Genomic DNA, 17,324 nt, shown 5'->3' on the forward strand with positions numbered 1-17,324 from the left:
CATTAAATGGCCTGGCCGGGCCCGTGTGCGAAATACGCATCAGTCGGAAAGCGCACGTTAAATTTCCAAAGTAAGTAAGTAAGTAAGGCATTCATTCACCTAATGAAGGAGTAAGCATATACTCCGAAACGTTGTGTTCCTCATAATAAAGAAGTTGGCATCCATATATTCTCTTCTTCATGTGAATCACTTCTAAATGCCTTTCAAAGACCTGACAAACGTAGCTGTATGATATTATCATGAAAAAAACAGGACACGCGCAGAACACGTTAGAGAAATAGGTATAACGGGATCGGGGAGTCAAGTTATAATAAAACAGACTGGTCCCCTGCCTCTGTTGAGGCCACGAGCAGGGCACCAGTCTATTCTAAATATAGCTACACAAGCGCCCCTAGCGGGGATCACCACACTCCAGCACAGTGATCGATCTCAGGGTGTTCTGTCGCTTTGTATGTGTAGCACACAAAGCCGGGAAGTCGAACACGAAGGCCACATGTAAGTAACTGCAACATATTACAGACTACATTGTGAATGACTTCGAAGGTAGATCACTTGATCTGATTTTGGAGTTGTATCTCTGATGTATCCCTTTACTGCACTGACCCGATCTCTTAATTTTCTCTCCTGGCGAACAACCTGGTTGTCAACGTCGGCTGCGCTTGTGCTACTCAGACCAAGGCAAGGGCTCGACGAAGACAGCATCGACCGAGATCCGACAGTTAGAAATTAAGATAGTCTTGCCATGTCCATGAAACTAAATCTGCACCTCGTCGAAAACGGCACCTCGCCTAAAGCGAAAACGGCTCCTATTACTGAAACAAATTATAATAAACTCATATGGTCACATGCAAACACAGATATGAAATGTGAAATGTTAATTGCCTCAAAACAAGTTTACATTGTCACAACTGTGACCAGTGACTCGTTATGTTTGTGGTACTGGGCTTTCTGTAGCCTATCATAGAGAAATTGGCCGGACTGAACATGACATTCATTTTCGCTGTTTAAGATGCGTAGATCACGTTATAGAAGAGACGATTGGCAATGATATTTGTGAAAAGATACTTGACAACGATAAATAAAGAATAACCGTGTATAAAGCATATGCACTACAGCATAAATTACCAGAAGCGGTGCCGTTTTTCGCCAGAGAAATCGGTGAAGATTTGCCGAGGTGCCGTTTTAGCCTGCACCCGGTCATGGATACACTGTTCCAATGTATAGCCTCGAGTTCTGTGTTCATATCATATCATCATGTTGTTATTGGTGGTGTTCTTGTGGAAACATCTTTTGAAAATGCATCAACACGATACAGGAAAATGATAACTCCTTCATATTTTCAGTGAACACCATAACACCCACAAGTTAGTAATGGAAGTACAAAGCCAACCACAGAATCCTGGCCCTGTTTAAGATGCGTAGATCACGTTATAGAAGAGACGATTGGCAATGATATTTGTGAAAAGATACTTGACAACGATAAATAAAGAATAACCGTGTATAAAGCATATGCACTACAGCATAAATTACCAGAAGCGGTGCCGTTTTTCGCCAGAGAAATCGGTGAAGATTTGCCGAGGTGCCGTTTTAGCCTGCACCCGGTCATGGATACACTGTTCCAATGTATAGCCTCGAGTTCTGTGTTCATATCATATCATCATGTTGTTATTGGTGGTGTTCTTGTGGAAACATCTTTTGAAAATGCATCAACACGATACAGGAAAATGATAACTCCTTCATATTTTCAGTGAACACCATAACACCCACAAGTTAGTAATGGAAGTACAAAGCCAACCACAGAATCCTGGCCCTGTTTAAGATGCGTAGATCACGTTATAGAAGAGATGATTGGCAATGATATTTGTGAAAAGATACTTGACAACGATAAATAAAGAATAACCGTGTATAAAGCATATGCACTACAGCATAAATTACCAGAAGCGGTGCCGTTTTTCGCCAGAGAAATCGGTGAAGATTTGCCGAGGTGCCGTTTTAGCCTGCACCCGGTCATGGATACACTGTTCCAATGTATAGCCTCGAGTTCTGTGTTTTCGAGCCCCTAAGACGTATTCCGCCTTATACTACTGCTACTGATTTGGTCTACTGGGTATGGAAAATCACGGTGCTAATAAATTATCAGTGTGTTCTATGTGGGACATTATCTCAGTATCTTTATCAAGTATTTTATCATAATTCATATCATATCATCATGTTGTTATTGGTGGTGTTCTTGTGGAAACATCTTTTGAAAATGCATCAACACGATACAGGAAAATGATAACTCCTTCATATTTTCAGTGAACACCATAACACCCACAAGTTAGTAATGGAAGTACAAAGCCAACCACAGAATCCTGGCCCTGTCACTCAAACACGTTTAATCACAGACTGTAAGAGAGAATTTCTTGAAACAGATGATCTCAAGAAACAATCTGCTACCGACACATTGGAAACAGATGATCTCAAGAAACAATCTGTTACCGACACATTGGAAACAGATGATCCCACGAAACAATCTGTTACTGTCACATTGGAAACGAATAATCTCAAGAAACTATCTGTTTCGGACACGCTCGAAACAGGGAATGCCGAGAAACAGAGAGATTGTGGTGGTTCACCAAAGCAACCTCATAGGTGTAGTGCATGTGGGAAAACATTTGCACAATCCGGTAAAATGAAACGGCACATGCTTTGGCACAATGAAGTGAAGTGTGATGGTCCAGAAAAGCAGCCTCAGGTCAAGCCTTATCAGTGTGATGAGTGTGGGAAAACGTTTACAAAATCACGTGGCCTGCAGTTACACATGAGGCTTCACAGAGGGATCAAGCCATATCGGTGCATTGTATGTGAGAAAACATTTACGACTTCAGGTAGTCTGAGGAAACACATGAGGGTACACATTGGATGCAGGCCTTATCAGTGCAATGTGTGTGAGAAAACATTTTCACAATCAACTAATCTGAAGAAACACTTGAGGATTCACAGTGGAATCAAACCCCATCAGTGCATTGTGTGTGAGAAAACATTTTCACAACCACGTGGACTGCAGACACACATGAGGATACACAATGGAAACAAACCTTATCGGTGCGTTGTGTGTGAGAAAACATTTAGACACTCAGGTAGTCTGAAGAAACACATGAGGATTCACAGTGGAATCAAGCCTTATCAGTGCGTTGAATGTGGGAAAACATTTACATTATTGGATGGCCTGAAGTCACACATGTGGATTCATAGTGGAATCAAGCCTTATGAGTGTGTTGAATGTGGGAAAAGATTTGTAGGCTCAACTGGTCTGCGGGGACACATGGGAATTCACAGTGGAATCAAGCCTTATCAGTGTGCTGAATGTGGGAAACAATTCACATTATCGACAAGGCTGAGGTCACACATGATTATTCACAGTGAAAACAATCCTTATCGGTGTGTTGAATGTGGGAAACAATTTACAAATTCAGTTAACCTGCAGGCACACATGAAGATTCACAGTGGAATCAAGCCTTACCAGTGTGTTGAATGTGGGAAAACATTTGCACATTCGCATCAAATGAGGATACACATGAGGATTCACAGTAAAATCAAGCCTTATCAGTGTATTGAATGTGGGAAAGGATTTATAACGTCAGCTATACTTCTGAATCATATGAAGATTCACAGTGGAATAAAACCTCATAAGTGTGTTGAATGTGGGAAAACATTTACACAGTTGGGTGCACTGCAGACACACATGACGATTCACAGTGAACTCAGGCCTTTTCAGTGTGAAGTGTGTCAGAAAACATTTAAATTACCAAGCGTCCTGAAGAGACACATGATGATTCACACTGGAAGCAAGCCTCATCAGTGTAATTGGTGTCCGAAAGCATTTCCACTATCAAGTGATCTGAAGAAACACATGAAAATGCACAGTTATATCAAGTCAAAGAAGTGCGTTGAATGTGGAAAGGGATTTACAATATCACGTTACCTTCAGTTGCACATGAAGATTCACGGTGGAAACAAATGAGTGAGTGAGTTGGGTTTAACGCCGCTTTTAGCAGTATTCCAGTTATATCACGGCGTGTCAGCTTAATGTGGTAGGAAAGCCCGAAGTGATGAAGGTCTCAGACGTTTACCACTTCGGTGAAACCCACGAGCACGGGTATGGTGCTGACAAACCTAGAAACATAATCGGGGCGAACCGGGATTCGAACCCACAATCATAGGTTTCTGGCGTGTCCAAGGGACGCAACTCTGCACATCGCAGACTGGACCACCCGTGCCCCCGGAAACAAATGAATGAAATGAGTTGGAGTGTAATGTATACATTACAACTGGTAAATGACAAATCAATCATGTCTTGTCAGTTAATCTTTTAATCCCTCCTTGGGCCTTTGATACCAAGAATGTGTGCCATCTTCTCAGTATGACGACTGTTTTTTGGGTACTCAAGATAAGACTCAGTATATAATGTACAAACAATTATCATTTAAGTATAATAATCTTTGAGGATATTGTTTCACAGAGTGTATACTAATCTATCATCAAAGCAGTTTTCAACAGCTCTCTTATTATTCGACATGTTTGATCATCTTCACATGGGAAAAGGTTGTGAAAGTGAAAGATCTGTTATGTAGGTATGGATGAGAGTATTGTTTATATACACATCAAAGCAAATGTTTGTTTGACATTGGGTAACTTACCATGAACTAGACCTTCTGATATGTGTAAATAAAGCGACAAAACCATTTCATAGCCAGCAGAGAACTCTGCATAAAGCAGCGTCGATTGTAGGAACCCGACTACTAGTATATCATGTGGATGTGTTTATGTTCGTTTTGTTTTGCCGCACTCAGCAATATTAAAGCTATGTGACGGCGGTCTGTAAATAATCGAGCCTGGCGCAGACAATCTAGAGGTTGACATCATGAGCATCGATCCACAGAATTGGGATCGATGACAGCGAGCCTGACCACCCGATCCCGTTAGTCGCCTCTTACGAATAGCACAGTCGCCTTTTACGACAAGCATGGGTTGCTGAAAACCTACTCTATGCAGGATCGTCAAGATTAGTTCATGTTTATTGTCTTGGTCGTTTTTCATAAATCAAACGTGTTTTGACAACAAGAAAGAAACACTTTGTCGCTTCAGACGGCGTGATCTACTGTGCAGAGTTCTTGCGCCTCCTAGGCGTACTAGTAAACTATGATAGTGGGTTTGAATCCCAGCACCATACAAATACACCACTTAGGGATTTCCTCCCGCTTCAGGGGCGGTCGGGTAGCTCAGTGGTTGAAGCGTTTGCTCGTCAAGCCGAAGACCCGGGTTCGATTCCCGAGATGGGTACAATGTGTGAAGCCCATTTCTGGTGTCCCCCGCCGTGATATTGCTGGAATATTGTTAAAAGCGGCGTAAAATCATACTCACTCACTCTTCCCACATCAAGGTGATTTGCTGTGAAATAACTGAAACTTTGTTCAAAACGACGTTAACCCACGTCGTGACGTTAGTCACGGGGAGTCGTTGGATGGTTGACCGTGTTCGGCTGTTTGGCTCCTGAGAGTTGCCAGGGCTGCGGTCTTGCCCCACACTGAAACACATGTGTTGTATCTTTGGGCAAGTGACTTGGCTCGGCATTTACCTCTGTTCAGCCAGCCATCGCTTAAATCGATGAATTCGCTGTGCAGAGTGGTATTCCGTGCCAGAACCAGTTCCCAGTTTGTCCTGATTATGTTTCTTCCTCCCACTTCAAGTTGACACGCTGTGACACGACTGACATACTCTTCAGAGCGGCGTTAAACAATAGTCACTCACGAATTTCACAATAATGTTTTTGCGATGTCTATATTTATATCATATATACTTAATCGGAGTTTGTATTTGTAAAGTTGTGACTGAGTTCGATCTTGATAAAATGTCACTTTGTCGTATTGTCGCCCTTTTTCAAAACAGCAAGTTTTTACATGTTATTAAGTATTGAATGTATAATCTAATTTGATTTGCTGAATGTGAACCAACTCTTAACCCTATGAATACAATCTGAATTGGACCAAATTTGGCCTTTGTTATTTTTGGCAGGCAGACAGACAGTTGATTTCGGCAAACACTCAAGAATATTACATCTTTCACTTATATGATGATTTACACAGTGCTGCCGCAAGTGGTAGTTCCAGATTTTGCATTTTCCCGATTGATCGTGATCTACCCGTGCAAATATATGGGGAGGTGTTCTCACTAATCTGAATAACCCCAGTGTTATTGTCCTTGATAACGCCAGTTATCACAACGTGCGTGAACCGGGTACAGGCACGCCAACCATGAGCACTGTTATTTCCCTTCTTGCAGTGTCGCATACAAACCATCTCACACCAAGATACAGCCTATGGAACAGATCCGACTGAACAAAACGCCCATTTAATACAGAGTAGTGAGTGAGTGAGTGAGTTGGGTTTAACGCCGCTTTTAACAATATTCCAGTTATATCACGGCATGTCAGCTTATTGTGGGAGGAAAGTCCGAAGTGATGCAGGTCTCAGACGTTTACCACTTCGGTCAAACCCACGAGCACGGGTATGGTGCTGACAAACCTAGAAACATAATTTGGGCGAACCGGGATTCGAACCTACAATCCTAGGTTTCTGGCGTGCCCAAGGGACGCAACTCTGCACAGCGAATCGCGGCGCCTTAGACGACTGGGCCACCCGTGTCCCCCAATACAGGGTAGACAAGCTGGTACAGCATCATGGCCACGCCGTCTTACGCCAGAAAATGTGAGCTGAATCTGACATAACTCATCTGGGCCAACTGCTATACAGGGTAGACAAACTAGTAGAGCATCACGGTCACTCCGTCTTACGTCAGACAATGTGAGCTGAAGCTGACGTAACTCACCTGGGCCAACTGCTATACAGGGTAGACAAACTAGTGGAGCATCATGGCCACGTCATCTTACGTTCAACCGTCAGACACTGTGTTTGTTAATTGTTTAACGCCGCACTCTGCAATATTCCAGCTATTAGTGACGGCATCAGATAATGTGAGTTCAATCCAATAGGGCTCATCTGGACCAACTGCAAAAGGTTTACACCTCGAGGAACACAACCTTCAAGCCGAGAGATGTCAAAACTCTTATACATGCTTCTTTTGCAAGAATTACTCCTGAAGTTTGTCAAAAGGCTGAAGATCATGTCCTTGACATTAAACATCAGTACCGCCAACGTGATGGAGTCATGATATGTTAAAACTGGCATAGCCAGCGAATTATATAACTTTGTAAAGACATTGTGGGGGCCACCAACCCATTGCCTTATTCGTAGCAATTTAGAGACCCAGGGCTCTACTTGCCGACTGAGCCAAAGCCCTGGCTGTGATATTGTAGTCTTAATGCTCCTCCAAGAGAAGGCGGAGATATGTCTTTCTATCAACTGTATTTTAACACAGTATTGCAACAATTGAATACCTGACATGATCGAGGTGTAGCCTGAGTACGGAAGTGCATTACCTTAGATTTATCCCCATTAATTTGCATATCATTATTCACACACCAGCTTCCAAGTAATCCGAGTCTGTTTCCGCCAAAAGAATTACGTCATCAGCATATACAGTAAACTACGGTTATAACGAACACGCTTATAACGAACTGACGGATATAACGAACTTACTTTTGGGTCCCGACTATTTGCTGTTGTTATACTGTATATATGCTTATAACGAACTACGGTTATAACGAACTAAAATTAGTAGTCCCTTTGAGTTCGTTATAACCGTACTTTACTGTAGTAAAAAGCATATGAACTCTGCCTTCACAATTAATCCAATACCAAAATCCCTAAGAGTAAGTGCAAGGTTGATTAGAAATAGGTTGAATAGGAGAGGCGACAAAAGGCAGCCTTGTATGACACCTCATTTGACCGAAAACCTATCGTAAAATCATTGACTCTCACACAAATTGAAACATTATCATAAAAAGAGTGTAATCCTTCTCCACATTTTACCTCTACCCCCATTTCACTTAGTCTGAGCATAATATACGTCTGTCCACTAAATCGTAAGCTTTCCTAAAGTCGACGAAGCTTTACAAATGTTTTTCTTCAACCTACTTTCTACGATTGAAGTCAGTGATGATAAATGGTCTATTGTGCTCCTATCCTTTGTAAACCCATTTTGTTCTTCCGCAATAAAACTTGAATTGTCAGCCCAAACCTATTATTTAGGACATTACGGTACAATTTGTACACCACCGAAACTAAACTAATCCCCCCATATGAGAGGGCCTCTTCAGGGTCTGCTGAGTTAAACTTCGGTATAGGATTAATAAGGCTCCCAGGCCATATTTCTGGGATCTGACCTTTACTGTGACATATATTAAACTGTTTTTGAAGAAACAAAATTGTGCTATTGTTCCTTAACACTTCAATAGGAATATCGTCCGGTTCCGTGGCCTTCCCATTTTGACCTTTGACATTGTTATGTCATCCTCAAACTATACAAGAAGTGGAGGATCTATTATTGGTACATTTAACAACTTACTGCTTGTGTCATTTACACTCAATAAATTAGAAAACCCATTCTTCCATTTTTCCAGAACATAAAAATAATAAGTAGTCACAGAACCGTCCGGTAATACAATCTCTTGCGCCGCTCACTACCCACTCCAACTCGATCTATAGTTTTCCAGGAAAAACGACAGTCTTCATTAGCGGCCTCCATGATATCCCTCTGCACTTTATCTACATGTTGCTGTTTACAACGTCCAACACATCTATCGAAGTGCTTACGTTTCTTTACATATAGAGATTGAAGGTATTTCTTATTTAAAACCCTATGTTTAACCAGTTATTTTCAGCAACACACGTATGGTTCTATAACTCAGTCAAATGTTCGTTCCACCACGGCTTTTTGTATCGTCTCATTTTATTACTGTTCACGTCGGATGTTAATGTTACAGTTTTGTAGAGGAGTTTATCTGACATCTCACCTTACCATGCCACACCAAGTATCATATGCATCATCTGTGTCAGTCTGTGTAAGTGTGGTGTTCTCCAAGGATGATATAGGTTGCTGAAGTAACCCTACGACCTCTGGACTTGACATGCATGCTGGGTCAATTTTAGTTAATATGTATTTCTCATAACTAATCGTGTGTGGAGCGTTCTCGGTTATGGTCGCAACGGGTTCTTGTCGTATTGCCATGTGATGAGCTAGTGGTCCGGGACCGACCGTGGGTCGATACCGGTGTCGCCCCATGACCGGCTTGCCATTACCCAGCGCGAACTGATCGAAATAGTGGAGATCTTCACGGGGACCAATATAGTAGTCCCCTTCTGCAAGGCCCCGTGTCGACACTAATGTAATGTCATTGACCATGCGAGTTTGAACCGTAAGATCCAGGGTAGACTAGGTTCCCAGCAGCCCCTGCTTGCCGTAAAAGGCAACTATGCTTGTCGTAAAAGGCGACTAACAGGATCGGGTGGTCAGGCTCGCTGACTTTGTTGATGCATGTGCTCATGATATCAATCACTGGATTTTCTAGTCCACCAGACTCGATTATGCACGGACCGTCATACCGTCATAAGTTATTTGCTTTCATTACCTCCAATTAAATAAATCTCCCTCTCGTCCGTAAAAATCAGAATTGTGAAAAATGTTAACGGGAAGGGAGGTGTGTGTGTGTGTGTGTGTGTGTGTGTGTGTGTGTGTGTGTGTGTGTGTGTGTGTGTGTGTGTGTGTGTGTGTGTGTGTGTGTGTGTGTGTGTGTGTGTGTGTGTGTGTTTGCGATAACCATACTGTGCTGGCAAACCTGGGACAGCTCGTCGAGTTCCTTCAGCAAGAATGGCAAGCAATGCCCCATGCAAAATTACGGGCACTTAGGAGGTCAATGGGAGCTCGATGTGCATCTTGCGTCAGGAACCGGGGTGCCCACACCCATTATTGACTGAACAGAAGGATTCATCCATTAAATGTTACAGATATACAGACAGGCGGACACACACACACACACACACACACACACACACACACACACACACACACACACACACACACACACACACACACACACACACACACACACACACACACACACACACACACACACACACACACACACACACACACACACACACACACACACACACACACACAAGAGTTAGACAATACAATTTTCATCCTTCGTGGTTTCGCGACGGAGTGAGGGCCACAACTGAAACACCAATTCCACTCGTGCTACATGCTTGTTTTTTTTGTAATTTGAATCTCTGCTAGTTCACAAGTAACTTCATCACTTACTTATATTCCTTAGGTAAAAAGCTTTAAAGATCGAAAGTTCTCAGAAACGTTAAAAAATGTTTGACGATGCCTTCATTAAGAGGACCCGAGTGTGTATGCCCTTTAAATCTATTACGATGTCTTCATTGTGAAAACCTGGATGTATGATTGGCGAGGACCCGTGTGGATGCCCTTAAGATCTATAACGATGCCTGCATTGTGAGGACCTGGATGTATGATTAGTCAGGACCCGTGTGAATGCCCATAAGATCTATAACGATGCCTGCATTGTGAGGACCTGGATGTATGATTAGTGAGGACCCGTGTGGATGCCCTTAAGATCTATAACGATGCCTGCATTGTGAGGACCTGGATGTATGATTAGTGAGGGCCCGTGTGAATGCCCATAAGATCTATAACGATGCCTGCATTGTGAGGACCTGGATGTATGATTAGTGAGGGCCCGTGTGAATGCCCATAAGATCTATAACGATGCCTGCATTGTGAGGACCTGGATGTATGATTAGTGAGGACCCGTGTGAATGTCCGTAAGATCTATTACGATGCCTGCATTGTGAGGACCTGGATGTATGATTAGTGAGGACCCGTGTGAATGCCCTTAAGATCTATAACGATGCCTGCATTGTGAGGACCTGGATGTATGATTAGTGAGGGCCTGTGTGAATGCCCGTAAGATCTATTACGATGCCTGCATTGTGAGGACCTGGATGTATGATTAGTGAGGACCCGTGTGAATGCCCTTAAGATCTATTACGATGCCTGCATTGTGAGGACCTGGGTGTATGATTAGTGAGGGCCTGTGTGAATGCCCATAAGATCTATTACGATGCCTGCATTGTGAGGACCTGGATGTATGATTAGTGAGGACCCGTGTGAATGCCCTTAAGATCTATTACGATGCCTGCATTGTGAGGACCTGGATGTATGATTAGTGAGGACCCGTGTGAATGTCCGTAAGATCTATTACGATGCCTTCATTGTGAGGACCTGGGTGTATGATTAGTGAGGACCCGTGTGAATGTCCGTAAGATCTATTACGATGCCTGCATTGTGAGGACCTGGATGTATGATTAGTGAGGACCCGTGTGAATGTCCGTAAGATCTATTACGATGCCTTCATTGTGAGGACCTGGGTGTATGATTAGTGAGGACCCGTGTGAATGCCCTTAAGATCTATTGCGATGCCTTCATTGTGAAAACCTGGATGTATGATTAGTGAGGACCCGTGTGAATGCCCTTAAGATCTATTACGATGCCTGCATTGTGAGGACCTGGATGTATGATTAGTGAGGACCTGTGTGAATGCCCGTAAGATCTATTGCGATGCCTGCATTGTGAGGACCTGGATGTATGATTAGTGAGGACCTGTGTGAATGCCCTTAAGATCTATTACGATGCCTGCATTGTGAGGACCTGGATGTATGATTAGTGAGGACCCGTGTGAATGCCCTTAAGATCTATTACGATGCCTGCATTGTGAAAACCTGGATGTATGATTAGTGAGGACCCGTGTGAATGCCCTTAAGATCTATTACGATGCCTGCATTGTGAGGACCTGGATGTATGATTAGTGAGGACCTGTGTGAATGCCCGTAAGATCTATTGCGATGCCTTCATTGTGAGGACCTGGATGCATGATTAGTGAGGACCTGTGTGAATGCCCTGAAGATCTATTGCGATGCCTTCATTGTGAGGACCTGGATGTATGATTAGTGAGGACCCGTGTGAATGCCTGTAAGATCTATTGCGATGCCTTCATTTCGAGGGCCTGGGTGTGTGATAAGCAGTGACCTGAGTATGTGTCCTTGCGATGTATAAGAATGCCTTCAACGTGAAGACTTGGATTGACTGAACCACGTCCGGACTGTGATGTTGGAGAACATGAACAACTAAACTTACTGATCACAGCACAATCAGTGACACAAGCAATTCGGAATCAAAACCAAAATAAAGCTCCCGGATGTGATGTGTTTTTGGTTCGTTGCTGCATTCCGATGACTTAACTTAAGCTAGTGCAGGGAGATTACAGGAACAGATTAACTGCATCAGAGATTTTTGTATGAGATGGGTATGGCTTTAAATGTCGAAATATATAAAATAAAACATAGTTTTCAGAAATGGAGGTCCACTACGGCACTGCGAAAAACGAATCTCATCTTACAAGCACCTCGCGCCAAAACTAATCAATCTGCAGAGAGTACCGAAGTCAAATTGGCAATCGATACGCTGAGGAACCACATTGCAACACTCTCGGCGAAGCTCGTCCCAGAATCGTAACAGAGCAATACTATTTAGTCCTGGCAGAATCAACGTCCTCAATGCCCATGACAAGTTCCTATGTGTATAACTCGGCCGTGGCAACCACCACGAAATCAGTTTCAGCCCCAGCCGTATCCGGAACCACGGAACCAGCGGATTACCTACACCCCATGACTTCAAAAGTATACGGTATGTAGAACTAAAATGGGAGATAATCATTAATGAAATTAGAGGCTAGAGTTATCGATATTAAAAGTCACAGACATCAAGCAAATGAAACAAAGTCAATTCATAATTTTAAAAACAATATACAGAAAAAAAACCCGGTGAGTTCTGATACTTTATATGCATTATGTTTTAAATTTCGTTTGTGTTCAGTGTTTGGATTTAAACTTGATGCTGAATGAAAATTACTAACGTTGGCTTACTGATAAAGTTTCAGGTATAATAAAGGTCTGTAAATGTATTTGGGCAAGCTCTGTTCAGTAGCTGATTGATTACATGATGGCCATTTCCTGCTGACAAGTGGTGATTCTTGGAATTATTTCTGCAATCACAAAAAACATTGTTCCCTATTCATAAAAGTGGATGGGCATAACATTGATTTATAGAGGCAAGATACATAAAATGTTATATATTGTAACTTCTTTTATATCTATAATATGCTTACTTGCCCGTATAATATTTATTTGATTACGTGTAATAGGTGTATTTAAGCCTTAAACTTCATGGGGTAGGTGAACCAAGTTTTGAGGTGAAGGGCAGAGTACCAGAAACCTTGACAACATGATGTAATGAAGTCTGTGAAAGAAAGTCAAAAAGTCTCGGCAGACGTTTAAGTGTTGATACATTCGAAATATAGTTAAAATATTTGGCCATTCGTCATAATTAATTGGAATACAGAGAAGCTGTTTTAGATCGTACCTAACCAAATAATGAAATTCGTCTCCGAAAGTTAAATAATTACACAGTGGACAAAATCTATTTTCCCTACTTCCCTTTTCCCTATTTTGCCAACGTCCTGTTGGTAGATTACACAAACCAAGTTTTCACTTAAGACAATTTCCACATGGTGTGAATCTTCAAATGTTTATGGCATGTTGAACTATAATGGGAAGATAATAACCTTCTATTGTATTGGCGACAAGAGGTATCAGAACTGCAAACTATTTTGACTTTTGAAATTTCATATCAAATATATTTTATGTTTCATATGTATTCAGTTTTTGGATTTAAAATGAGTTTCTAAAAATCTTCAGCTTGATGCTGAATAAAAACTACCTTGATACCTGAGCTAGTTGATTTCGTCCCAGGTATATGGACGTCTGCAAATCTAGTGGGGTAATATTGATCATTTAAAAATAACATTCACCTAATTTTTAATAATAAATTCAGGAATCACAAAAGCAAAGTTTCCTGTCACTAAATGTCTCCTGTGTACTACATGTATTTACAGATACATGACGCCAACGGTTAAATTTATACTACTACATGCAAATACAATTTAACTTCTTATATCTAGTGTATATTTAACCTATATTATTGATTTGGTATCCTCCCCAAACCCCAACATCCCATAACCCCTACATCTTATAACATCTAAGTACACAGTTGAGTTAACAGCAAGTCCCCTGCACGTTATCTTTTTAATTAAATGAATAAGCCCATACAAAAGAACCATGCTATAAGGAGAAAATAGTAACGACAAAGAAAATGCACTTTTTTCAAGCACATAGATTCGACATATTGTTTCTGAGAAAGCACATACATATCCACGGTATAATCTTTCAAGTAATTATCTAAGTTTGATGAGATTGCCTACAGCATCCAAGAATTGGATGGGTGCTTTAAGTCCATATCAGTAAATAATTTGAAAATAGCAAGATGTTCTCTAAGCATGAGCAAAATTTAATAATTATAGTAGTTAACAACTTAATATACTGTCTCAAGGTTTATGGTACAACGGATAGGTCTCAAGGAATACGAACTACTAATGATATTCTTGAGGAACAAAGTGAGTATCTATCGTTTATGGAAAGAAACCGCCTCCGTGGTCTAGTGGTAGAACGTCCGCCCAGAGATCGGAAGGTCCGGGGTTCGATCCCCGGCCGCGTCATACCAAAAGACGTTAAAAGATGGTACTTGTTGTTACCCTGTCTGGCGCTCGGCATTAAGGGGCTAAAACAAGGACTGGTCGGCTCGGAGTCAGTATACTGTGTCTGAGTGGGGTATTCATGTTAAACTGCGGCATGGTATCTCAGTGAGCTAGCACTATAAATCGGCATCAGTCTGGACTAGTACAAGCAGCCACACACATACACACGTGCATGCACGTCGCTATATAAGTGCAATAATCTTGGACGCGACGTTAAAGCCAATTTCACCTCACCTCACCTTCTGGAAAGAAAGAAAATAATAAAGAATGAAGCTTACCTTTCTACAACACAATCGCAGTTTGAGATGTGTGACACAAATGTGTAGTAACAGTATCCCCAGAAAGCTAACGGGTCCGCTCAAGCCATTATGTCTGGTCTTGTTGATTGGATGTTAAAACGGCCGTAAATACATTGAAAATAAACTCAAAATGTGAAAAAAATAGAATGAAATGTGAGGTAGGAAATACATTTATACGTACAAGGTAATGAGCCAAAATGTTCTGGAGAGAACACTTGGTGATTGTAGTCATCTCAGTTATCGGTACAAAGGAAAAGTCCAAGGTGCAGGTCAGCTACCACCAGTAACGCGTATGTCACCCGTTGGAATCGTTAGCGGCCTGACATCTCCTGCCCATGGAAGAGGCGAGAATGCGAATTAAATCCTGGGGAATAGTAACCCACTCGGCCTGCAACGCAAAAGTCAACTGCTGTAACGTCTGGAGTTGTGGTTGTGGTTCATCCAACAGGTGCTCTATCGGGTTCAAACCCGGGGATCTGGTGGGCCAGCGGAGAACACCAACAACTCTGTCATGCTAGAATACACCGTTGCTGTTGGCTGCAATTGGGAGGACGTATGGAGAATTTCGTTGATGTATCGTTGAGCCGTAAGATTGTACTTGATATGGACCAAACCTGTCCTGCCATGATGAGAGATAGCCGCCCACATCATAATGCAACCACCATCAAACCTGTCCACTTCCTGTACGCAGTTTCCGGCGTAACATCATAGTCTTGTGATGGTGCTGGGCGTAACATTGAAAACCCCGCCTACAGCTGATCGGGATTCCCCTGCCTTCAACCGGCTGTGACGTTGTTTCTTTGAACTTCTGTTAATCTTGGCATGTTGTTGAACTGTCACTGTTCGATTGACGCAGATGCCAGGCAATAAAAAACTATGCACATAAATACCGTTCATAGTGCTGCTGCACGTGCAGTACGTGCAGCTCCATGGCCCTTATGTTGATGCACTGGGTGCGGTTTTTTTCCGAATCGTACGTGTTTCCCGACTTATGGTTTGCATGTCACTGTTGCGATCATTTTGATCCGGGATTTGTCACTGACACTATAACACATAAAACCTCTTCATTTTGCATCTTTTGGTCCACTAATTTGGCTTTTATGTCCAAAACTATCCGTATTGCGTTTCATTTTTTGCGGTGTATTCCTTGTCGGCTTATGGTCACTCTCATGGGCTAGTTTTAACCTTCACTGGACTGCTCTGCTATTACATCCCGTTGTTGTTTTAACTAAGTGTAAGGGTATTGGGGGGTGGGGTTTTGTATGTAGGGCTTTTGGAAGGCAATCATTGATTTTGGTGTATTTGGGTGCTCTATCGGGTTCAAACCCGGGGATCTGGTGGGCCAGCGGAGAACACCAACAACTCTGTCATGCTGGAATACACCGTTGCCGTTGGCTGCAATTGGGAGGACGTGTGGTAGGAGAATTTCGTTGAAGTATCGTTGTGCCGTAAGATTGCCCTGCATATGAACCAAACCCGTCCTGCCATGATGAGAGAAAACCGCCCACATCATAATGCTGCCACCATCAAACCTAGGGGTTTTGGAAGTCAATCATTGATTTTTTGTGTATTTGGGTATTTAAGGGGGGGTTGGGTTCGCCACATCCTAATACTAAACACTAATGACAGCTAGAGATTTACTGATAATTACAAGCTCTGTGCTCGCTTGTGAATTCAGCAGATTTGTACAGACCCTGATACTGCAGTGATCTAGGTAAAATTGCGATAAACATAGAACACAAAAACCCACCGGTGTACCAGGCTGTATGAAATTCCAGGTGACAACTACACTCTGTCTTGTCACTTGACGGGTGCACAGATGACTCAGATATAACCGCAACTGTCGATGAATTGGGGATGCTAGACTAACTTCTAGTCTCTGAAATGAACACATTTTACAGGGAAAAAATAGTTGTTAAATTATAAACTAGTGTCCAAAAGAAACGTCAAGTGTCAAAATTGTTTTTTACTAAGTGAATTGTCAAGTATGAAAACATGCCAATTCGTATTGCACATCCCAAACAAAGCATAGTCGATAAAAAATACCGGGAACACGTGATCACTTCCGGGAAAAAACGTAAAATTTCGTGAAAGTGACATTTCCCTCTCTAGCATGTTCTGCACGTGCAGAAAAACTATATAAAACGGCTGATCAGACACGTTGATATCACAGCAACAAAAAGAACACAAGATATGCCACGTTTGACAGCCATCGAGAGAGAGAGAGCCGTTGGAATGGTCCAACAAGGAGCGCCACACGTCGACGTCGCCAGAAGGTTGGGCTGCGCACGCATCACTATCACCAGGTTGATGCAGCGGTTACGTCAGACAGGTCAGACGTCAGA

At 42.3% G+C, this 17,324-nt stretch overlaps 1 protein-coding gene across 1 annotated transcript; it reads left to right on the plus strand.

Annotated features, from left to right (window-relative positions):
• Positions 1–404: 404 nt before the first annotated feature.
• On the plus strand, positions 405–4,094 carry LOC124133323 (zinc finger protein 883-like). Its single transcript, XM_046497684.2, has 2 exons — positions 405–495; positions 2,299–4,094. The coding sequence occupies exons 1-2, from the start codon at positions 452–454 to the stop codon at positions 4,004–4,006; spliced, it is 1,752 nt and encodes a 583-aa protein (XP_046353640.2). The 5' UTR covers positions 405–451; the 3' UTR covers positions 4,007–4,094.
• The last annotated feature ends 13,230 nt before the right edge of the window (positions 4,095–17,324 follow it).

This window comes from Haliotis rufescens, unplaced genomic scaffold, assembly GCF_023055435.1.
Source record: "Haliotis rufescens isolate VD_foot unplaced genomic scaffold, xgHalRufe1.0.p SCAF_21, whole genome shotgun sequence".
Taxonomy (NCBI): domain Eukaryota; kingdom Metazoa; phylum Mollusca; class Gastropoda; order Lepetellida; family Haliotidae; genus Haliotis; species Haliotis rufescens.